The sequence below is a fragment of the Strix uralensis genome, chromosome 1, assembly GCF_047716275.1.
Source record: "Strix uralensis isolate ZFMK-TIS-50842 chromosome 1, bStrUra1, whole genome shotgun sequence".
Classification (NCBI taxonomy): Eukaryota; Metazoa; Chordata; class Aves; order Strigiformes; family Strigidae; genus Strix; species Strix uralensis.
Genome location: NC_133972.1, coordinates 37,245,564 through 37,266,780, shown reverse-complemented (window position 1 = coordinate 37,266,780; position 21,217 = coordinate 37,245,564). Strand labels below are relative to the sequence as shown.

Sequence of the window (21,217 nt, the reverse complement as noted above, 5' to 3'; positions counted from 1 at the left end):
TCTCATTTATATCTCTTCTCTATAACCACATTACGGTTTATCTCTTCCAGTATACTCCAGTTTGTCTTTTTAGGAACACTGTAACACTTGATTATTTTCTTTTTTTTTTTTTATTGACTAGTAGAAAAAGAGAGTCTAGGGTGGTTTTTTGTTTGGTTTTTTTTTGTTTGCTTGTTTGTTTTAATGCAAAGGTGGTTTTACTCTCCATGTTTACAGAAGTATTTTCCCTTTTACTCACTTGCCAAATTTACAGAAGTATTTTTCCAGAGCTTGAGATTTAACAGTGCCAGTCATGTTTTGCACCTTTCTTTTACACATCTTATTTTCTTAGCAAGCACACTTGTCTATTACAAGATGAGTTTTAGTTTACTGCTGCTTCTCTTGCTGGTAAAGGATATTTTCAAATCAGTGTGCAGTTTAGCTCCTGTCTGAATAGTGAAACTAAAGTGGACAACCATTAATAGAGAAGTGAAACCAATTAACAAATCCAGTGTGTAGTAGAAAAAAGGGAGAGGGAAGAAAAGTTTTCTGGTATTTTTGCTCAAATAATCTTGGGAATTTTTTATAAAGCATAATAGCTATACAGTTTTTAAGTTGAAATCTCCTTTTCTGGGCAAGGGTGAGGACCTCCTAAAGCTGATTCTGAGGCGTACCTTGTAACCCTCTTGGTGGTGACAAAGCATGTTCTTAAAGCATGGCATTGTGCACGAAGGGTAGAGAGAATTATTGCTTGTTTGGGAAAAGGGGGGAAAAAACCCTAATTCCAGGATTAGGTTTTAGGATTGGCAGTTAAAGCACAGGCACTCATTTTTTCCTTGTAATCTGAGCAAGTAAGTGTCAGACACAATAATAATGGAAAAAATTCCCCCCCACACCCCCGTATCACTTTTACAATGCTTTTCATTGTATCTGCACATTCAGCCAAAGTGAATTGAGAAACTGTGTGTTAGCTGGGGCAGTTACTGCCTGTCCCCTTTGCAGGAGTCATGTTTAGCTCCTGAAGAAAGACAAAAAGGTGAAGATAACTGCAATATACTGCATAAAAGCTATGACTTTCCTCCAAAGTGATGCTACATTATTGAAGGCCACATTATCTGTGGAGAGGCTGATTGCTGTCCTAGAACAAGACTGGATGCAGAATTTAAGGAAAAAAAGCTCTCTAGAGGATAAATAATTTTGTATGTTCTTGCCTTAACTAGTGTTCAACAGTCTGAGAACCATGATCAGGGAGTATAAGCTGCTAGTTATATTTTGGCTTTCTCTTTTAAGAAAGCAAATGGTACACCCTCCAAAAACAGCACAAACGTGTACCAACAGTGAAGTTGATATAAATCCGAATTCTTGGCTGTACTTGAACAAAGTGCTCTCTGTTTGAAAACCTGTTTAACATCCCCTCTCAAACACCAGTGTGCGTTATTTCATCTCTGAGATAAATACCCTGATCATGATAAAGTTTTTTTCATAATAGGGAGGCAGGATATGATTATAACATATATGATATTTGTCTTGCCTTGATCCTTCTTGTTGCTGAGAGTTTAGGCTTGCCACACCTGTGATCACTGTAAATAGCTGCAGTCGTTGGAGCATGGTTGTATTTTGTGGAGGAGGCTGGAAAAGTGCAGTTTAACCTGCTGCACTCACTTTTTATTATATGCATATGCCTATGTTCCCAGCACAAAATTTGGCCCTTGTTGAAAATACCTTTTGGCATACATTAGTTATAACCAAGCCAGTAGAAACTTGCCCATAGCTTTGGCTAAACCGTAACTCAGTCTTGTCTGGACTCTGTTTTTGGTGAAGTGGCAGGAAAAATCTGTTCTTTTTTGAGCCAACTCATAAAAAAAATGTTTCTTGCTTTAGCATATGACTTGTAAAAGAAACTGAGAAGTTTATACTAAATCAGTTATGGTTTTCGAGTAGGCTTATAACTGAGTAATAAATATTTGATGAATGAAAGCATGTCCATAAATGTTACCGCTATAAGGGACTATGTACTTGGGAACTATGGTGGTGATGTAGCCAGAATGTCTCTTGGGCATTAATAAACCTTTTTCAAGTTTCTCTTTATTCCAAAAAAATCAACTTTTTGAGCCAATGGTACCAAGCTTGTCAATTGCCAATCTGTGACTTCATGTTGCGAAAATGGAGCTCTTGAGAGTGGAGAATTATCAGCAAAGAGATTTGCATCCAGCAGTACTGTATATCTCATTTGTTAAAGGATTTCATCTGCCATGATCACATTGAGAACACAAACTGGTTTTTATGATCTTTTTTTTCTGCCTTAGCAGTTTAGAAGGACACTCCCCCCTATATTTTACCAGGCAGACTGTATTAATAAACCAAATCAATCCTCAATAGATTCAGTAAATTAACCATACAGAAAAAAAACAAAAAAATTGGGACAATTATTTTTCAGTCACTTTTCCAGTGCATCTGGAAATATGGTACAGTTGTTCCAGCCATAGACACATACTATTTATTTTTTTTTAGCAAGTGCATATTACAATAAGATAGTAATATTCTGTTACATGGTCACTGGCATTTAATTTTGGGAAATGTGTGTTATGCAGATATACCTATATGTTTTAAGAAAGGAGTCTCAGACATTGCTGTGGGAAATTAATTAGGCCAAACTCATTATTTGGTTTACTTCAGTTTACTGATTACAATGACCAGGAATTAATTTGCCTTATTCCTTATCTGTATAGCTAGAAACACAGGTCTCTCATTTCTTCCTGTCAACTATTTATTCTTATCAGAACAGCTCTATCTCTTACAGTGGATGTTAACTTGATTTCATGTCATCTCCTCCCTATTTTGCCCCATGGTGGTCTTTAGCCGCTCTTATGTTGCAGATCAGCAATTCGTATCTTTCCTTGTCCTTTGACACTTTTACTGAATCCATCACTTTACTCTCTTTTTCTTGCAATGCCTTTCATCTCTGTTGTTTTTGGTAACCAGTTGAAGATGGGAGTGATGTTTCTGTGCCAAGAACAATTACATTCTTTTTCTTTTTATTCCTTCAACAACTTTTCATCCTGTGTCTTTGCACTTTACCGATACTGTCTAGAAAGGGATCTGTGGCAAGTTCTACAGTCCTGTGCATGTCGGTACCTACCTGGAATCCTCATCCTCGTTCTCCTCTCCTGCAGTTTGCAGTAACCTTTTCTGTGACCTCCAGGTCTGCTCTTTCAGACTGCAGAATATGAAGTGCTGTTGCCATCTTCTTATAAATGCAAAGAAGTTTTATTGTGCTGGTGCGGAATGAGCTTGCTCTCACTGCACATCCAAGTCAAACTTGCTGTGTTTGTTTTTATAACCTTTTGGATTTTGTCTTGTTCTTTTCTCTCTCCTTAGCAACTCCTCCTTTATTTATTCCTGCCCACCTCTCCCACCCTTTAGTCAGTTTTCTGTCTGGTCCAGCATCTTCCTGGGCTGCTTTTCAGCTTATTGTTTCTATCATATCTGTAAGAGTTTCTCTCCCTTTCATATACATTTCTTTTCTCACATTGCCTGCATGGCAAAAATTGTCAACAGCCGTTTATACAAAATAGAAATATAGGTCTCACTTTTGAAATTAATGAAATTGCCACTAACCTATATGTCATCAGTATAATGCTGCAATTGTGCTGTACTAGGCTTTTCTATCTTGTTAGTACTGATAATTGTATATATGTTGTTGATACTAATAACTTGCAAGCTGTGATTAGTTCCTTGGATCATCAGTTATTCAGAGTGACCTACTGAGGACTAGAGTTCATGTGATATGGGATCTCACCTTTGAATCCATAGCTGATACAGTTAAATAAAGATTAAAAAGATATTTTAGTACATGTTTTCCTAATACAGCTTTTCACTGTAATAAATTACTCGCATTACTCTAAAAAGAGTGATGGTTTGCATTATTGCAGATTGGAAAGAAATAATCTGAGAGTCCATGTAGCCAAAACTTTGGATGAAAAGGAAACCTTTCTCCAAACTGTTTTGATATGATGATATGCACGTTATCATGATGGACCAGTTAACAGATGTAGCCTTTCCAGTATGCAGTAATTAATTTTATTTTGTTTCCAGTATATTTTATAATATGCCATGCTGGATATGCCACAAAGCAGTGTTGTTAAACAGCACTACTACTGTGCTGTGCACTGAAGAGTCATATTATGTGCCTTCCTCATAGCTCTTGGCAGGCAAATTCTGTCTCGTGTAGAGGCACACTGGTCTGCAAGAAGTTGTGCTGAACGTGCTGAAAGGATATGCTAGTGCTGACATTCAAGTTAAGCTGACCAAGTCCTTGAAAAGGCTATCTCTTCTCAATTCTAACTGCCAAAGTTTCATAGCAAAGAGTAGTAACTTAAGCAATGACCTATAAAACAAAGCTGTGAAAAGGGTATAAAGGGCTTTGCTGATAGACCTGTTAGTAGGCACAATTTTTGCAGTTGTTAGTACAGAATGTGTCTTCAATCTGTGTCACACGTAATGTTGGATAAATTTGTATTCACTTCTGAAAAAAAAAAAAATCTGCCTCTTCTGGGAAACTATTCATTCCAGAAAATGCAGAGAGGGAATATTTATAGAAGGTGAGAAAATATTTTGGGTTCCATGCAAAGTGAATAACGAATAACTCAATCAAGTGTAAATGACTTAAAAGGAAAATGTCTATGAAGAGATAAGCTACCTAGTAAATTTTTTCACTTACGCAGTAAATCAACAGGGTATATGCCAAAGATAAACTTTCACTTCAAAATTATTCTAAATCAGGATCTTAAAAATTTGGCCTTGAGAATGGAGTTTATTCCATCTGTACATACAGTTCTAGACTGTAGATAAAAAAAAATACAGCAAGATTCCCTCGCCGAGGTGCCTTTGTTCTGTTTTACTTCTGTTTGGATAGGTTGTCATCACTCTTAATCCGGTGAAGTAATTTTTGAAATCTTGGTTTAAAATTAGGTATTTTACAATTCCCACATATCATCATAAATCATGAATGTTTGGTTTTATATTTCATTGCAGCGGAAAACAGATGTGCCACTTCAAATGCAGTAACATGCACAAAGTGTCTTGCGTTGGGTCCAGAGTGTGGATGGTGTGCTCAAGAGGTATGGCATTTTGCTTATTTACTTTTGACTTTATATTTTAGCTGCTTCTGATCTTTATAAAGATAAAAGACTTTGAAACCATGAAAATTATAGTGAGAAATAGCAGGAAAATCTTTAAATGACCTCTGGAGACAGAACCTGAGAAATCATGTGAAATATATTTTGTTTCCAAAGGATAAAATACAATCTTTTATTTGGAAAATTGCGGTAATTTTAAATAAAGTGAGAACTTTTTAATGCGTTCCATCTGCTTTGTAGACAGCTTTGGCAGACTTATAGTAACTTTGAGAGTTCAACATTTTTTGGCTTCAAAAGCAAAATTACTTATCAGTAATTTATATTAAGTCCTCATTATATATCAGAGCAAGTCTATACATATATGCCTATTTCATTTAACAAAAGGTTTTACTAGCAATGGAGTTAACTTTGACATCACCATATATCATGACCCTGTCACAAATGGAAAAAATTATACTCTTCTTATTTTGACACTTGAAGCTATCAGTTCTCAGACTTATCACAGAAGATAGATCTTAGGTAGCAAGAATTATTCTGAAATTGTTAGTGATTTGTGAACTGTAAGAATATGGGAATTTCTGTTTTTGTTTGACAGAAAAAACAGTTAATTACATGATTTCGAGTAAGTAACTTCAGAAAATGATACATATCTATCAGTCGTTAGTGAGAACAATGAGAGTAGCAAAGTTCTTTATACTTAAAAATCTACCTTTTTGAAATGTATATACATCAAAAAGGGTATATAAATAGCAGTAACCTAAAAAAGTTGTCTCAGTTGTCTATGTTAAAGAAGGTTATGGAAAAAATATATCAGACTACAAAAATGAGTTGGAACTTGGAAAACAAGATAAATGACTGTTGAGTCTCATTCTTCAGGGGCTTTCTCTGTTTTTTTCAGGGTCTGGATGACTGCTCTTTAATACACAGCTGGCTGTATGCACTTTTTGATTGTTTATTTTCCCCATCCGCCTCTGAAATATCAGAGATTGTCCATTGTTTGGTCTCCAGCTGTGGCTGGGATGGACCAATGCTTTGAAAGAATACAAAGGATCTTGTCTTTTTTTCTTTGCATGATCAGGATCCTGTTAATCATCAGTTTTGTGGTCAGGAAGGAATTTTGCACTGGATCATGTTGGCACAATTTTGGCGACTTTGCCCTTTCGCTGCAACAAAGGATGTGCTGCTTCTGAGGTCATCCTACTACTAATCACTTTTCTGTTGTCATAGTGGCTTTTTTTTTTTTGGTGGCATCTTAAACTGTCCAGTCTTGTACTACGTAGTTTCCTCCTTCTGGGGATTGAAGTGATATAGTCCAGCTGGTCTTTGGATTTGGTGTGGGGTAAAACTTAAACATCTGTGATAGACAAATTCAGGTTAGATAAATCTAAAGATGACTTCTGCTGCTACTTTTAAATATTAGCCTAAGTAACATTACCAGTGGATTCCTCTGAAAACTAACCTGTTTCAATGTCATGTGAATGACACTTTCTTGGTGTAACTAACTCATAGCAGAGCAGAGCTTTTTTTAGTGACATAGTGACAGTACATAGTTTCCTTTTTCTCCAAAGTCAGTTTTTTCTGATTGTGCAAGATCCTCTTTCTCATACAAAAGTTTTGTGTTTTGTAGAAGAAAGTCATTGTAGCAATTATGTTTAACTTCTAATTTAAATATTCTGTCATTGCCCTTATTAAAAACATATGACTTCCATGAACTCATTCTACAATTTATGCAATTATAGTAGCACATTTTGTTGCTTCAAAGACTGTTATTTTGTTTTTCTCTTTCCTTTGAAGATATTACAGTTGGTTTTTTCAGCTCAAATTGTTTTGTACTTTTTGTCTCTTATAAAACAGGATTTCATGGCCGACGCAACACAGAAGGGACGCTGTGACACTGTTTTCAACTTAATGAAAAGAGGCTGCCAATCAGATTTTGTAGAAAATCCCACAGTTCATGTCACAATACCCAGCGACCATGAAACAAATACACAAGTGACACCAGGAAAAGTTTCAGTCCAACTGCGTCCAGGTTGGGTTATCTCTTAACACATTGATATTATAATCAATTTAAACTAAATACAATACTACTAGGTACAGATATTTTGTGAAGAAGCGACTGGGATAATTATTTTGAAGAATGATGCCATAACATTATATTGCAGGACTATGATGGTGTTGCTCCCATATCCAAGTGCAGTCTTCAGCAAGAAGTGTTTCTGTCAAACACAGCTGAAAGTTAGAATAATGCCAGTAATACGTGGAAAAGGGATTTTAGGTAGTCTTTTCTGTTTTCTGTTGTGGTTTCTTGATTCTTTTTCTTTAGCTACTTACACTAGAATAGTTTTCCCTTACATGCATATAAACTGTACTCCTTACTGAAAGTAAATTGGGCTAGAATTCCTAAATTCATCATTTGATAAGCTTCTTGATTATTTGGTTACTTTTAAGTCCATTGACTAGACAACTAGGAAGACACCAAAGCCAGTGTATAAGAAAGGACCGGATTCCTACTAAAGGAGACTTAGATATTCACTGCCTAACATTTCATTTATAAAATATGAAACACCTGACCCTAATAAAATCTACAAGCCCTTTTATGGATATGAGATTTTCTGGTATATCTCTATTTGACCTCAGCTGAACTCAAGTTAAATCAATGTATGTTCTCTAAAATAGCTGTAGCCAACAGCAGAAGTGGAAGGTGATGTAAAGAGATGCAGGGTATGTTTCATATGATAAAATTTAATTTATTTCTTTCTTTTGCAAACTATAGTTGGGAAAGGAAATATGTCATTTAAGAGGGATCAATCTTTGGTAGAAAAACATTACATGAATAGGAAAGGTATCTTGCTGATCTTCACTGTATAAAAAGATAATTTTCTGTCAGTTACAAGGGAAAAAGGAAGGACCTGCATGAGTGTAAAACACAAAGCAACTCTGGTTTTCCATCTTTATAATAATAAACTGAGAAAGTAACATCAGCACTTCCTCTCCTTTCCCCACGCTCCTTCCAAAGAAATGATGGGTACTCTGCTTTGTACTGAGAAATGGTCTCAGGAAATGAGCTAGCTCTAGAAGTGTCTCTAATCACATTTACTTCCAAAGGTATACTGGATTCATAGAAAAAACTTAGCTTTCTAAACTTTGGTTTAATGAAACTTTTGCCAGTAAATAGTGTAGTTAAGTTTGGGGTTCTGCATACTTTGTGGAAGTTCTTGCATCAGGGAGGCAGAAGACTGAAATTCTGAGTGCTCCAGAAGAGTAACTTTTGATATATAGACATCTTGCCTGTATTTTATTCCCCAGGGAAATACACATATACAGCTATAGTTGTGCCTCAGAACAGAAATTTGATACAGTATAATCATGCAGACAAAGATGTTTTTGTTTTGATACTGGGTTTTTTGTCATTGTTTATATATACCCAACTGTCAGGATTTACATGGGAAAAAATAAAAGCTGCACTCAGCAGCTCGCTATACGCAAACTGGAGACCTGCAAAGGTCACTTTTACAAAAAGTAATTTGATTTACAGTGGCAAAGAGGAAACACATAAGTTACGGCACATTAAAATTCTATTTTCTTCATGCAAGACCCGATACAGAAAAATCATGGTATTTCCAGGTTACTTATGTTCAAAGACCATTGGAAGAAAGTTTAACTTTTCTGGTTGAGATCTTTGTTACATGTACTTTAATTATGCTATCTATATGTCGTATGTACTAGTATATGTCATGAACAGATAAGTCACATTTCAGATGGGATTTTTTAGTGAATCTTTTTCTAAATGTGTTTAGATAGCTTTTATTGAAAACCTGCATAATTATTCTATAATGTCTCCCTTTCTCCTGTCCTTTGCTGTATCTTCATTGTATAATACTGCATTACATTCTGCACTTATCACAAGAATATCCTACTCCCTCATTTCTTCTGTGAGCTCACACTTTCGGTGACAAAATAATAAACCATTTGAAGTCAGGCATTACTGTACCTATGCTGCCCATACTCCAGTCACTTTACTCTTTTTGCTGACATTACAGAATATTAGGCAAGCAAAAATGTGTGGACTATTTTTAGTGGCTTCCAAAACATTAACAGTTTTATTACATGCAAGAATGCGATGTGGTTCTGCAGGAGAGACAGACATTTGTCATCCTGAAATAAAAGTAGAGTTCTGTTTGTATACACCAAAAGATGGATTTTTTTCATATTAAAACCTCTTTTTTTAAAGTATTTTGATCTTACTGAGTTTTCTCATAGAATCTTTGGAAGTAGATTGGTATAAACTTGAAACATAATTTGAGTTTTTCAGGCTGTGCTGTGTTTATGGTACACATATAGTTTTAGATTCATATGACAAACTATTTGCAGGATACACTTACATACTTAGAAGTGTCAACCTTGAAGTGACTGACCACAATTTATATGCAGATCTGTGTCCTTTGTGAGTCATAACTGCTTTTTGATATAATGCCAAAGGGATTGCATAACCAGGAGTTTAAAAGAAAATGGGGAGAGGTCTAATTTTTACAATAAATTGCACAGTGCTCCTACAAATAAAAAAAAAAGCAAGATGTCTACAAAGAGCCCCTTTATGGCTTATTTTTGAATGATGCTTCAAGGTTTCATTTACTCTTGGGAGGTTTTCTTGTTTGTTTGTTTTTCTGTTTGCTGACACAAACAACTTTGTGCTGAGGTTGCTGCAAAAATAAATGTATTTTTAAGAGTCTCCATTCAAAAATAGTAAATAAACTTATTTGTTTCCTTTGAATCAGGAAGTGAAGCAAACTTTATGTTAAAAGTTCATCCTCTAGAGAAATACCCTGTGGATCTTTATTATTTAGTTGATGTCTCAGCCTCTATGCACAACAATATAGAAAAACTAAATTCCGTTGGATTTGCTTTATCTAAAAAGATGGCAAATATTTCTCTTGATTTTCGACTTGGATTTGGATCCTATGTGGATAAAACTGTGTCACCCTATATTAGCATTCATCCAGGTAGAATCCATAACCAATGCAGGTATGTAGTCTTTATATATTTACTGTACCACTGAGAAATTACTTAATTACACAAATATGCAATATGCATATTTATTTTTAAAGCTCTTCAGAATCTGTCTTTGTTTCATTATACCTTGGTTCTCCAGCAAAGTTCCTAAGAAAATGCTGAAAAATATTATACAGTGATTACTTATGAAATATCTGGTGAATGATTTTGGAAAAAATGTGCTGTATTTTCTTTAGCAAAACAAGCCAAACAACATGCTGCTTTGGTATATTTGAATATGTTTTGCATTTAATTTTATAGTCAACTGTTGTGTTCTTAGTTATTTTGGATATACGTTGCCTAGATTAATCACAAACTTTTGTACTTTCTGACCTAAGACTTCTCTTCTGGTGTATGGTTGTGTATTCATTAACTCTTTTCTTAAAACTCTACTTTTGTCAATGCGATGCAGTTTCTTTCAGCTCATTTAATGAACAAAAGCAATCCTCTGATCTAATCCCACGGTTGTAATATGAATGAACTCCCATTTTAAATAAGAAAGGTGTTCTGGCTTGCATTTCTTTTTCATGCCATCTCTTTTATACCTTGCTTTCAACAGTTATATAAAGTGAGGGATCACTTCCAAAACGCTCTGGAGAACAAGATTATTCACAACAAATTCAAATCTGTATAAACCATAATACTTGGAAAAGTGAATATTAACTGTTCATACCTTCTTGCTCATTATTGTCTTTCCTGGGAAGGCATGGTCCAAATTTCTGTGAAGTCCATAAGTATCTTTTTTTATTTCAGTGGTTTTTGAATTGGGCACTAGCAGTGGAATTCATTAGATAGATATAAATGTCTATGTATAAAGCAGTTATCTAGACTGTCTATATAGTGAGTGGAATCAATTAGAACTTCTAGGACGTGATTCATTTTGCTAAAAGTAGACTTTTGCAGATGTATTAATACTTACAGTGCCAGTTTCTCTTCCGTGACTGTAAATTGAGTTGGGGGCGGGCAGGTTATAGTCTGGATGCCTACACTGTATGCAACAGAAGTTAAGTGAGTTGAAACCTGCTCAGCATCTCTGAATCAGATGAGCACTTCAGTTTGTGCCATAAATTCCACTGCCATAAATGGCTTGCAGAGCAATGACCTGTATAAGTGCTGTGGCATTAGCTTACTTATGTCAAACTTCATACTTTTTCCCTCATACATAATTTCAAAAATTATAATTTACAACTAAGATGTTACTGAAAATGGAGTTTCCCATCCCTTTAATGAGGAAACTGTCACTAATCTCAACATTAATTTTATGTACCTTTACTTACTACTAGTGGATATAGGAACTTAAATTTTATTTTAGTTTTGATCCAGTGGCCTGTGTATCAAGCTATTAAAGGATCTTAAGGTTGCGATGTGATAGTCTTTTCTCAGGATAATGAAAAGCAAAGCTGTACCACTCCACAGATGTTCCAAAAGGGATCATACACTCTCTGAGATCATACCATCGCTCACATTGTGTTTCTTTTTGTTCTGTGCAGAAATACTACATATGTACTGTTACCGTATTAACTAAGTTACATTATATACATTTCCATAAAATACAAAAGAAAAAAAAGTTTTTCATAGTAAACTAGAAATTATTCTCACTCAGTATCACGTGGAGTTGTTCTTCTTTCTTTAGGTATTTCTTCTACTGTGCATATATAAATCTTCATTAGTAACAGGATTTTATGGGTTAATGGGGATGCAGTATTTACGTATTCTTCAAATGGAAAATGCAGAATGTGTTAGACTTTTGTTTTGTTTTGTTTTTCTACAGTGATTATAATTTAGATTGTATGCCTCCTCATGGTTATATTCATGTGCTGTCGCTGACTGACAATATAGCAGAATTCAGAAATGCAGTGAATAAACAAAAAATTTCTGGGAATATTGATACACCTGAAGGGGGTTTTGATGCGATGCTCCAAGCAGCCGTGTGCCAGGTAAGGAGATTATTAACAAAAGACTAAATGGTAGTTCAGACATGGAGATATATATTTATTGGTACCACAGTGCTCAGTGTTCCTGAATTCAAAATGTCAGTTCTAGGCTTGATAATAGTAAGATTTCTTCCTCCTTTTCCATTATTTTTCCCTTAGCTATACATTTCTGTTTGTTGTTGAAACTGAAAAAGGAGGGTATAAGGAAATATTTTTCAGTATTGATTAATGATGTTCTTCAAATTCTGGCTTTAACAAGCCTAACCAATATAGGATGGACGATGGAAGCAACTTCTTCTTGCTTGAATAGGCACATGTATTACTTTCAGTCAATTACAAAATTAGTTTCAAAAATCTTTAAAGCCCTTCTTGTGTTCCTAAGTGAAAACATACTAAGTGAAAACATTTCTTCTACCTAAGAATGTATTTGAAAACTGAAGGATCAGTTACATATCTGCTTGTGTAGGTAAGGAAAACAAATTCACTTCAATGTTACCTCAGCTTTTAAAGAATTTATATTTTAAACCAATGGAAATTAACTAAAAATTAACTTTTGTATATTGATAAAATTTCATATCTGCATCAGTAGTTCCCAAGCTAGAAGCATATTAAATAATAAGAATTTGTTTGCTCTAAAGGGCCATTTTGCATGTTGTTTTTCTTCTATTCATAGTACTGCAATAGAAATTTTGAAAGTTGGCTGATTCATGGGTTTGTTAATGCTCTATAAGATACTTTTTCTAGTCCCCTTAAAGAAAGTAATTTGGCTCCTGTCCAAATCAAAGGCTTGGTGTGTTATCTCTTGGGATGATGTCAGGACAATTCTTTTATCTCATCCATCTTTGCATTCTTCTTTTTTGGAGCAGTAGAATGAGTCAAGGACAAAAAGTAATCCAAACTATGCTAAAAATTAATAGCTTGGCCCAATTTTATTTTCAAATTTTGATGAGCTTTAAAACAGGTAAATAAAAGCCACTCTTCATAGACATTGTGATCACAGCTGTTACAAAAAATTATTCAGGAGCTTTGGAAAAATTCCTTAAAATTCAGTGTTTCTCATTGGACACATTCCACACTTATGACATGAGCTCTAGAAGAATATACACTTCCAAAAACAATAGAATGGAAACATTCATGAGAATGGGGAGGCTTTCCTGCTAACTGAATTATGAACCAAAGTGGATGAGAACAATATGCAATTCATAATGACCATCATGAACTATAATTTATATTAATGTGCACTCATTTTGCCTACAGTAGAGCTTTATAACTTGCTCCATCTTGCTTTAACCAATACATTCCTGTTGCAAGCAGTAGCAGGTTAGGACATGAAGCTACTTTAAAATTTTGGTTGCTGTGACGTATGTAGGTAGGAGTCTTGAGGTGACAAAGTGAAATGATGGAGTCTTGGGAGCAACAAGTTTCTACAGTGCTGGAGGAGAATTTGGGATTATTTAAAATATAACCTGTTTATACATAAAACTTAAAATACCCCTTCTTTAGGGGAATGCTGTTTAGGACTGACTGAGGGAGGCTGATGCCTAACATGTAAGCTGGAAAAGACATCACACCCTTCTGTACTTATTAACCATACTGTTATGAGATACTTAATCCCCATTCAGAACTAGCAGGGAATGAACCTGAGAAACGAGATAAATCCCTCTCTGCAAAGCAAAGAAAGGAAGGTAGAGAATAAGTCATGAAGCGTGGCTGAGTACATGGACTGTATTGCAGATGCACGTTTCACTTGAGATGAAGGATATCTGGCAGTGTTAAGAGAAATGGCAGAGATGAGACAGTGTGGTAGGAAGGAGAAGCAGAAGGAGGAAATGTGAAATTAGTGAAGAAGAAGATGGAATAGTGGGAGGGGAAATAATGAAAAAGAGTATGAGGTGATTCATGTGTGCCTGTAAAGTTTGATTTAAAGCAGCTGTTTATTCCTTGTAGGGAAATAAATGTTATGGAAATACAAATTGGCACCTAACCCAGTCTAGATACAAGTTTGTCCTTCTACCTCCTTCACATCACTAAATTCCTAAAACACATTAAATTCACCCTTGCGGATGCCACTTTGCTATTGGTTACTTAAGATGGTGGATAGATGTAGTATTTTGCTCCATGAGAAGTTTCTCAATTTGTAGGTGCATGAAGACACTCAAACTTTAGTTTATTGATTTGTTGATCATATGCTAATGTCCTTTCTGGAAAGCTGTGTAGGAAGAGGAAATTATAGAATTATGAGAATATAAGTAAATACAAAGCAAAAATAGAAGAGAGCACCAAATACCAACATGAATTAATGCATATTTATTGCTTGTAATGCTTTTTGGATCTCAGAGAACTTTACAAAGGCTGTGCATTTGCATTTGCATGTAGTAGTGACACACACAATGTGGCATCTGTTACCCAAGCCCACTATATAATGCATAGCTTCTATATATTTTGAGAGATCTTTCTTTAAAAAGCAAGTAAAGTGGTAAGTGGATCTCTGATTCACAGTGTTAGTTTTCTGACATAGGACATGATATATATTTCCCCATAAAATGCGTTAAATAGCCTTGTATAAACTCAGTACTGCTAAGCAATGTGATATCTGAAAGTAGATTTTCACATTCATTTTTCATTTTTTTATTATTTTAGAAAATAGGTAGTTACTGCTTTCTTATGCTTAATTTTGTTTTCTTTTTAGAGCCATATTGGATGGCGTAAAGAAGCAAAGCGACTGCTTCTTGTGATGACAGATCAAACTTCCCATCTGGCCCTTGATAGTAAATTAGCAGGGATTGTAATTCCCCATGATGGAAACTGTCATTTGAAAGATAATGTGTACATCAAAGCTACGAGTATGGTAAGGTATATGTCATAGATTCTGCGTTCAGAGAAGCAGTTTAAAGCTGTGTAAAGGAGGTTTTTAAATTGCTGTCAGAGCATTGCTTTTATTTCAGTTATTAGACTAGTATTTTTCCAGGTAGGCCAGTTATGAAATGAAGAACCAATCACCTGGAAATACTGACATTATTTTTGTCTGGGATAAAGTATTTTGGAGTCTGAGACAACAGTACACAACAGAGGACGATATGTTACTGGTTTGGGTGTGGTTTTTTATTACCATCTCATAAAAATCACACACATTTTGTATTAAATACAAGTAGGAAGCGTCTGGTGTGATATTTTGCACAAGAAGAAGCTGGTAATTCGTAAGAATTGCACAATCCTGCTAATAAGATGAAGGTAATGGTCATGGTTTATGGTCAGAAGACTCATAGTTGCACTGATTGAAGTGGCTTGGTAAGAATAAAGCAGAAGACGTGCAACAGCAGTGAGCTAATTCAACCATGATGGACTAGAAAATATTCTTGTGCCACAAAGCTTTGCTGTAGTAATGTAGCATTTGAATCTCACAGTATAAAGCCAATGTGTGGTAATACATACCTGTGCAAAAAGTGCATCAAATCCGCAATAGCAAATAATACGCCTTCAGTAGATATTTTTAGCTTTCAAAATAATTTCAAGAGTGTATAACGTAGTCCTGAGTGACTGAAGAAAGTAATTTTTTTCTATGATTTTTAGTTTTTAATTGCTTTGGCTATTTTCTTAAATAAATATGAATCATTTATTTAAGAAACATGAATCACTACTTAATTACCGTGTAATCACCAGAAAACAGAAATCTGAACTGTGGTATCATTGGAGCACATTACAGCTTTATTCTCAGTGCTAGCTGCACTTAGTTAAAGTATATAGACTGTGTTCAGCCCAAGCCAGCAATGTGTTAGTGAAGTCAGTCAGGGCTACATGTAAGTTTGGCTAGACCTGAATTTAATCCCAGCAACTGGTGTTTACAAGGATGGTGAGGCAGCAGGAAGAGGCCGCCATATGGTGTGTGATCATGAAATACGGGAGGTTTCTGGGAATCAGTGGGTGTTCGGGACCTTGCTGAGCGGAGGAGGGAGCTGAGAGTGTGCTAACAGGAAGGTTGTTTGGATTTCTGATTATCTGATGTTCTTGCATTCATATACTTACTCCCTCTGTCACCTCTTGGATATTCCCTCACAGATGTCAGGATTATTTATTTCCCTCTAGCCAGTCTGTTCAGTTTCAGTATTTCTACAGTGTCCCTTGGATAAAAACAACCCCTTCCTTTATTCTACTTAAAGCAAATAATCTCAAAACTCTCCTTTCCCAAAGCAGAGCATACTTACAGGTTATGGTGTCCCTATCTCTATTTTTGGTTGTTTTTTTTTTTTCCCCTAGTTGCAGTGCTATAAATGAGAGGAATTTTGCTCAGCTTATTAAACAATTTCTGAAGGTACAAATTTTTTTCTGGTGTTCAGGGTTCCTTTGTTAATAAAGATATTGTCTGTTTCACAAAAAAAAAAAACTATATTTATTTTCTGTCCAACTTGAGAAATTAATTTCTGTTGCAGCTGGAAAACCTCACCAATATAAAATACAGAAAAAATTAATTAATCTCTTTCTAAGCAATTATGATAGATTGATGGCTGACTGAAGAAAGTATTTTAACTGATACTCTGGATTCTGGTCTGAAAGATCATGATTTTACTGCCCATATAGAATAAAAAATCTCCATCATTATTGCTATTGATGCCTTTTATGAAATGAGGTAGTCTTTTTCGCCACCCAAATGAAATGACCTTGAAAGATGCTTAGATCTGTGGTAGCACACTTTGGCCCCCCATATTTTTTTTCAACCAGGGCTAATTCTTGCATGCCCGCATGTAACAGTAGGCATACTCTTAGTAATAGAAAAGGGGTAGATGGGAAATCTTTCTCAGTATTAGATATTTTCTGGAGTAGATTTGACATGATAACACAATAGTGTCTATAAGGGTAGGTGTACTGGTTTCCTGCTTTTTCTTCTCAGTGGTATATGTGATTATTTTAGTCATGGAGATCCATAAAGAAGCTTCAGATGAACAAGAAAAATCAGGGAGGGAAAAAAGACTTTTTGATATTTAAATGAAATGTCATGAAAGGCTGTCAGCTTTTTAAAAAATATGTCATATGAAACATATTTTTCCTTTTTTTTCCTATCAATGCAGTTTTGTTGTGCTATGCTAAATTAAAGAGCCATCTGTAATCACATTGTTTTCCTACTTTGATTCTTAGCTTCTGGTAGTCTTGAGAAGCTTGCATTTTAGCATATTTTTATTTCCTCCTTGTGCCAGTTAAGAGGACTTTGCTTTATTTATTTGCATAAGCTTAGCCTTTACATCAGAAATGTTTCCAGTTAATTAATCACTTTTCTGCCTGTTTCTTTCTAACTTTTGCTAAGCAGTCACACAGAGGTCAGCAAAAAAGTGTAAGACAGGAAAGAAATCTAGTCCATTTTAATTAGATCTGTGCTTGGTTGACTCCCTTTGTGAAATACTTAACATCTGTATTAGTTATCTTCTCAGCTTAACAGAGTAGGTTAAAATAATAAAATGAATGATGTAATTGGAACAAGAAAGATGGATCTAAAATGAAAGTAGATTTGCCGGAGCAGTAGTGGGAAGAGATAAGATAAAAATACATAAGGACAGCAAGGTTTTCACGGCAAGCAACATGAAGCTGCATGAGTGACCAACAGTTCCTTACGTCATCTCTTTACATGTTTAAAATGAAAAAGACAGTGTGGGTCTGTTGATGCTTTTTTTTTTTTAAACTCCCTTCTAATAAAAGGAAAAATTTTGTTTCTAATCTGAAGTGAGACTTTAATGTACTACTAACCAGGCTGGACAGTCTAGTGAGTTAGAGCTGACAAGTAGATGAAGGTTCAGCTTTACTTACAAGCAGGCTAAGTAGGTAGTTCGGGGATCCAGTCCCTGCAACCCTTGCACATCTATGCATGTCATCTCTTGACTTCAGTAAGCTCCATCTGAATAAGTTTTTGTTTCATGAGGGTTTGGAAAACCCATTTCTGATACCACTGATCCCAGAGTTCTGCTGTTAGTTGCAGAGGTGTTGAGGGGACACTCTACTGTAATTTGGACATGTCTAGTGTCACATGTTAAGCAGGAAGACTGACTTATTTGACCACCATCTCATGATCCCTCAATACTGCCCCTGTCGTTCACACATTTAGAGTGCAGGAGGTATTTGCAGAACATCTGGCTTCACTTGCCCTGGAAACACTTTGTGTGTCTGTGATCTGCCAGACAGTTGCATGTGGCCTGTAGAGCTGTACAGCACAACAGAGGCCCCACCACTGTGCTCTGTGGTCATGGAGGAGGAAGGAGGGTTTAGTACAGTGTTGTAGGTTACTGAGAATTGGCAACAAAGCCACTGCTGCTGCAGTTCACCCACAACTGTGGCAGTTCACTCACAACTGTTGAAGTTCACCCACAACTGTTGTGTAGTGGGAATGCATGCTTATGGACCCCTGTGTATGGCACACTCCCCAGCTGGAGCTGTAAGAAAGCCCATTTATTGCTGTGTTACCTATCTTTCATCACTTATCTTAAGGAATATAATCTCATACTGAAGGGCAGAAAAGTTCAGAGAGGCGTGGACCCTGGCTAAGATCAAACTGCAAGCAAGAAACTCCTTTTGTTCTTTCTATACAAGGCTCTTTATAATGGTGCAATATGATAGAAAATGGATTTTGCCCCCTTGCATAACTTTGTCTCAGCTGTCTTGGCATTCAGATTACTGTTAGGAGAGCAATTGACTTGCAGGGTGTCTTGAGTAACAAGTGGTACTCTGAGAAGAAATGAATTGTGCAGAGAAACAGAGGGTGTGTGCAAGAGAGAGACAATATGGTGCGGATGGTAAAAAATACCAGGAAGAGGAAGGCAGCAGAAGCATATGGGGGAAAGAGGTTGAAGGACCTGACGTAAGTGGGGGTGACCAGGTGAAATCTCTGTAAGGGGAAACACAGGCCAAGGCCCCAGTCACTTCTCTATGTTTAGTCATGAATTTTAAATGTTGAATTTACTTCTTGAGAAGTATTCACAGATATATGGTAAATAAACAGTAACTTTCAGATACAGTTTGGTTTAGAGTACTGGAGCTGGAGGGATCTCACATAGCGCAGATGTACAAAGCCCACTGGCACCACACAGACACTTGTGCTTCCACAGATCTTGGATGAAGGATTAGCAACTCACCCCTTGCTCTCAAATCCATGTCAGATCTCTGAATGAGAAATGTAGAAGGTCAGGTCACTGGCACAGGACCTGTCTTAGGTACTTCACCAAATAGAGCAATGTCATTACTGGGGAGAGACGTGAAACTCATGCTACCTTCTTCACACACAAGCATGGTTAAGAAAATGTAGCAGGTCGTCATGGTGAGGACTGGAGGCATCATTCCTAAGACAGGTCTTGGACATATAGAGAAGGAGAAAGCTGTCAACCATAAGTAAGATATGTACAGAATGTTGACATTGCTAGAACCTGACACAGTGGCTGCATTTAGCTGATGTGTCTGATCCTGGGTGCCAAAATACATTTCTGAGAAACAAACTTTTAATTACTCACCTTGCTGTTCTCAAAAGCACACCTCATCTCAGTGCCCTGATGTTGTAATTCTTCTCCCTGACTTTTGCACAAGAACCTACCTATCATTCTCAGGAATCTTGTTGTTCTTCAAGATGGACCATGGACAACATTATATCCATATTTCTTAAGCATCAGACTCAGACCAACAAAATAGTACTGTATGAGTTAGTCCTTCCACTGTGCAGCACCCCTGCTGCAACAGATAAGCCTGTCATAGTCTGGCTCATGCCCTGATGATTTTTTTTGTCATGATCTGTTTATTTGGTTGGTCCCACCTTCTTTTTGTTGTAGGCCTAGCATTTCTCTGTACATTTAGAAATAAGGATTAGAGTGGTTTTGGAATCCTGTATTGTGTCCTATGTGAAATATAAGGCTTCTCCCTACTAATCTGCAGTCGTCTTTTCTGTTGTATTTTGCAGGAGCATCCATCTCTTGGGCAGCTTTCTGAAAAATTGATTGACAATAACATCAATGTTATTTTTGCAGTTCAAGGAAGCCAGTTCCATTGGTATAAAGTAGGTTAGAAACCTGATTTCTTTTTCCAATTTTGAAAGCACAATATTTATCTTATAAATTAAAACTGTGCATAAATGATTGTATTTTTCGTAGGATCTGTTACCTCTGTTGCCTGGTACTGTTGCAAGACAGATAGAATCACAAGCAGCAAATCTCAATGATTTGGTGGTAGAAGCGTATCAGGTATGATGAGAGTGACAATGTTGTATGCTGTATTTGTACTGGGATTTTTTACCTTTCGTAGCCTAAAGTTGGAATTTCCAGGATCCTGGCTTCTATTTGAATTCCACAAGGATAAGTTGTGTACTTTTCTGAATGTCCAGGTTGGTGGGTGTCACTATCCCACAATAGCTTTCAAATTCCCAGGCTGTCGGGGTCTTAAAGCCAAGAACTAGCACTTTTCCTTTCTAAGGATGCTTCTAAATATGCTGTTTGTTTCTCTGCACCTGTTGCCATCTAACTTCAAAAGAAATGTCTGACTTATTTGAATTTTGGCCTCTCTTGGTTGCAGACCAGACACCACTGTCTAGGTACCATATAAATTCAGAGCAAAAAGAATAGTGCAATATCTAGAGAGTTTTACAGCCTAATGCTTAGAAAATAAACAATAGATGAGAATTTACAAGGAGTTAGTTTGACAACAGTGGATATTGTGGAAAGCAGAATTTACACTGTACAAAGCAGTGTAAAGATTCAGAGTTCCTTCCTCACTGCCGTGCCTCAGAGTTTTGATAGGAGAGAACTGGTTTTGTGAACTCTTGTCTGGAGTTCTTAACTGAAAGTAATAGTATGGGAAAGAGAAAGTAATAGTATGGGAAAGAGCATAAAGTTGTTTTCCACAAATGATTGACAGGGAATGGCAGGTTGAAAGTGGAAATTGGCATCTTGATAGTGAATGAAAGATAGCCTGGTAAGAGGGGGCATAAATGGCTTTGAAAATGAAGCCAAGTAGTATACATTTGATATACTGGAGCACAGGGAGCCCATAGAGCAGTATTGGAATGAATGTGATGGCTTTGATGGTTGAATGCTGTTAAAGTCTGCAAGTTACACATACATTCAAGTTCTGAAAGTTGAAAAATCAGTTGCAAAGCTG

The 21,217-nt window shown here is 36.1% G+C and overlaps 1 protein-coding gene across 6 annotated transcripts in view; it reads left to right on the top strand.

The window, feature by feature from the left end:
* Window positions 1-21,217, top strand: part of ITGB8 (integrin subunit beta 8) — a 49,267-nt gene that overhangs the window by 9,579 nt on the left and 18,471 nt on the right. For 5 of the 6 annotated variants that reach the window (XR_012628194.1, XM_074863096.1, XM_074863126.1 and 2 more), the window contains exons 2-8: window positions 5,014-5,099; window positions 6,972-7,146; window positions 9,893-10,139; window positions 11,938-12,103; window positions 14,790-14,948; window positions 20,025-20,120; window positions 20,215-20,304. Coding sequence is in view for 5 of the 6 variants with exons in the window: in XM_074863096.1 (XP_074719197.1) it covers window positions 5,014-5,099; window positions 6,972-7,146; window positions 9,893-10,139; window positions 11,938-12,103; window positions 14,790-14,948; window positions 20,025-20,120; window positions 20,215-20,304 (1,019 nt within the window). In the remaining variant the exon portion in view is untranslated. The remainder of the gene's footprint in view (window positions 1-5,013; window positions 5,100-6,971; window positions 7,147-9,892; window positions 10,140-11,937; window positions 12,104-14,789; window positions 14,949-20,024; window positions 20,121-20,214; window positions 20,305-21,217) is intronic. The other variant, XM_074863129.1, reaches the window with a different exon arrangement.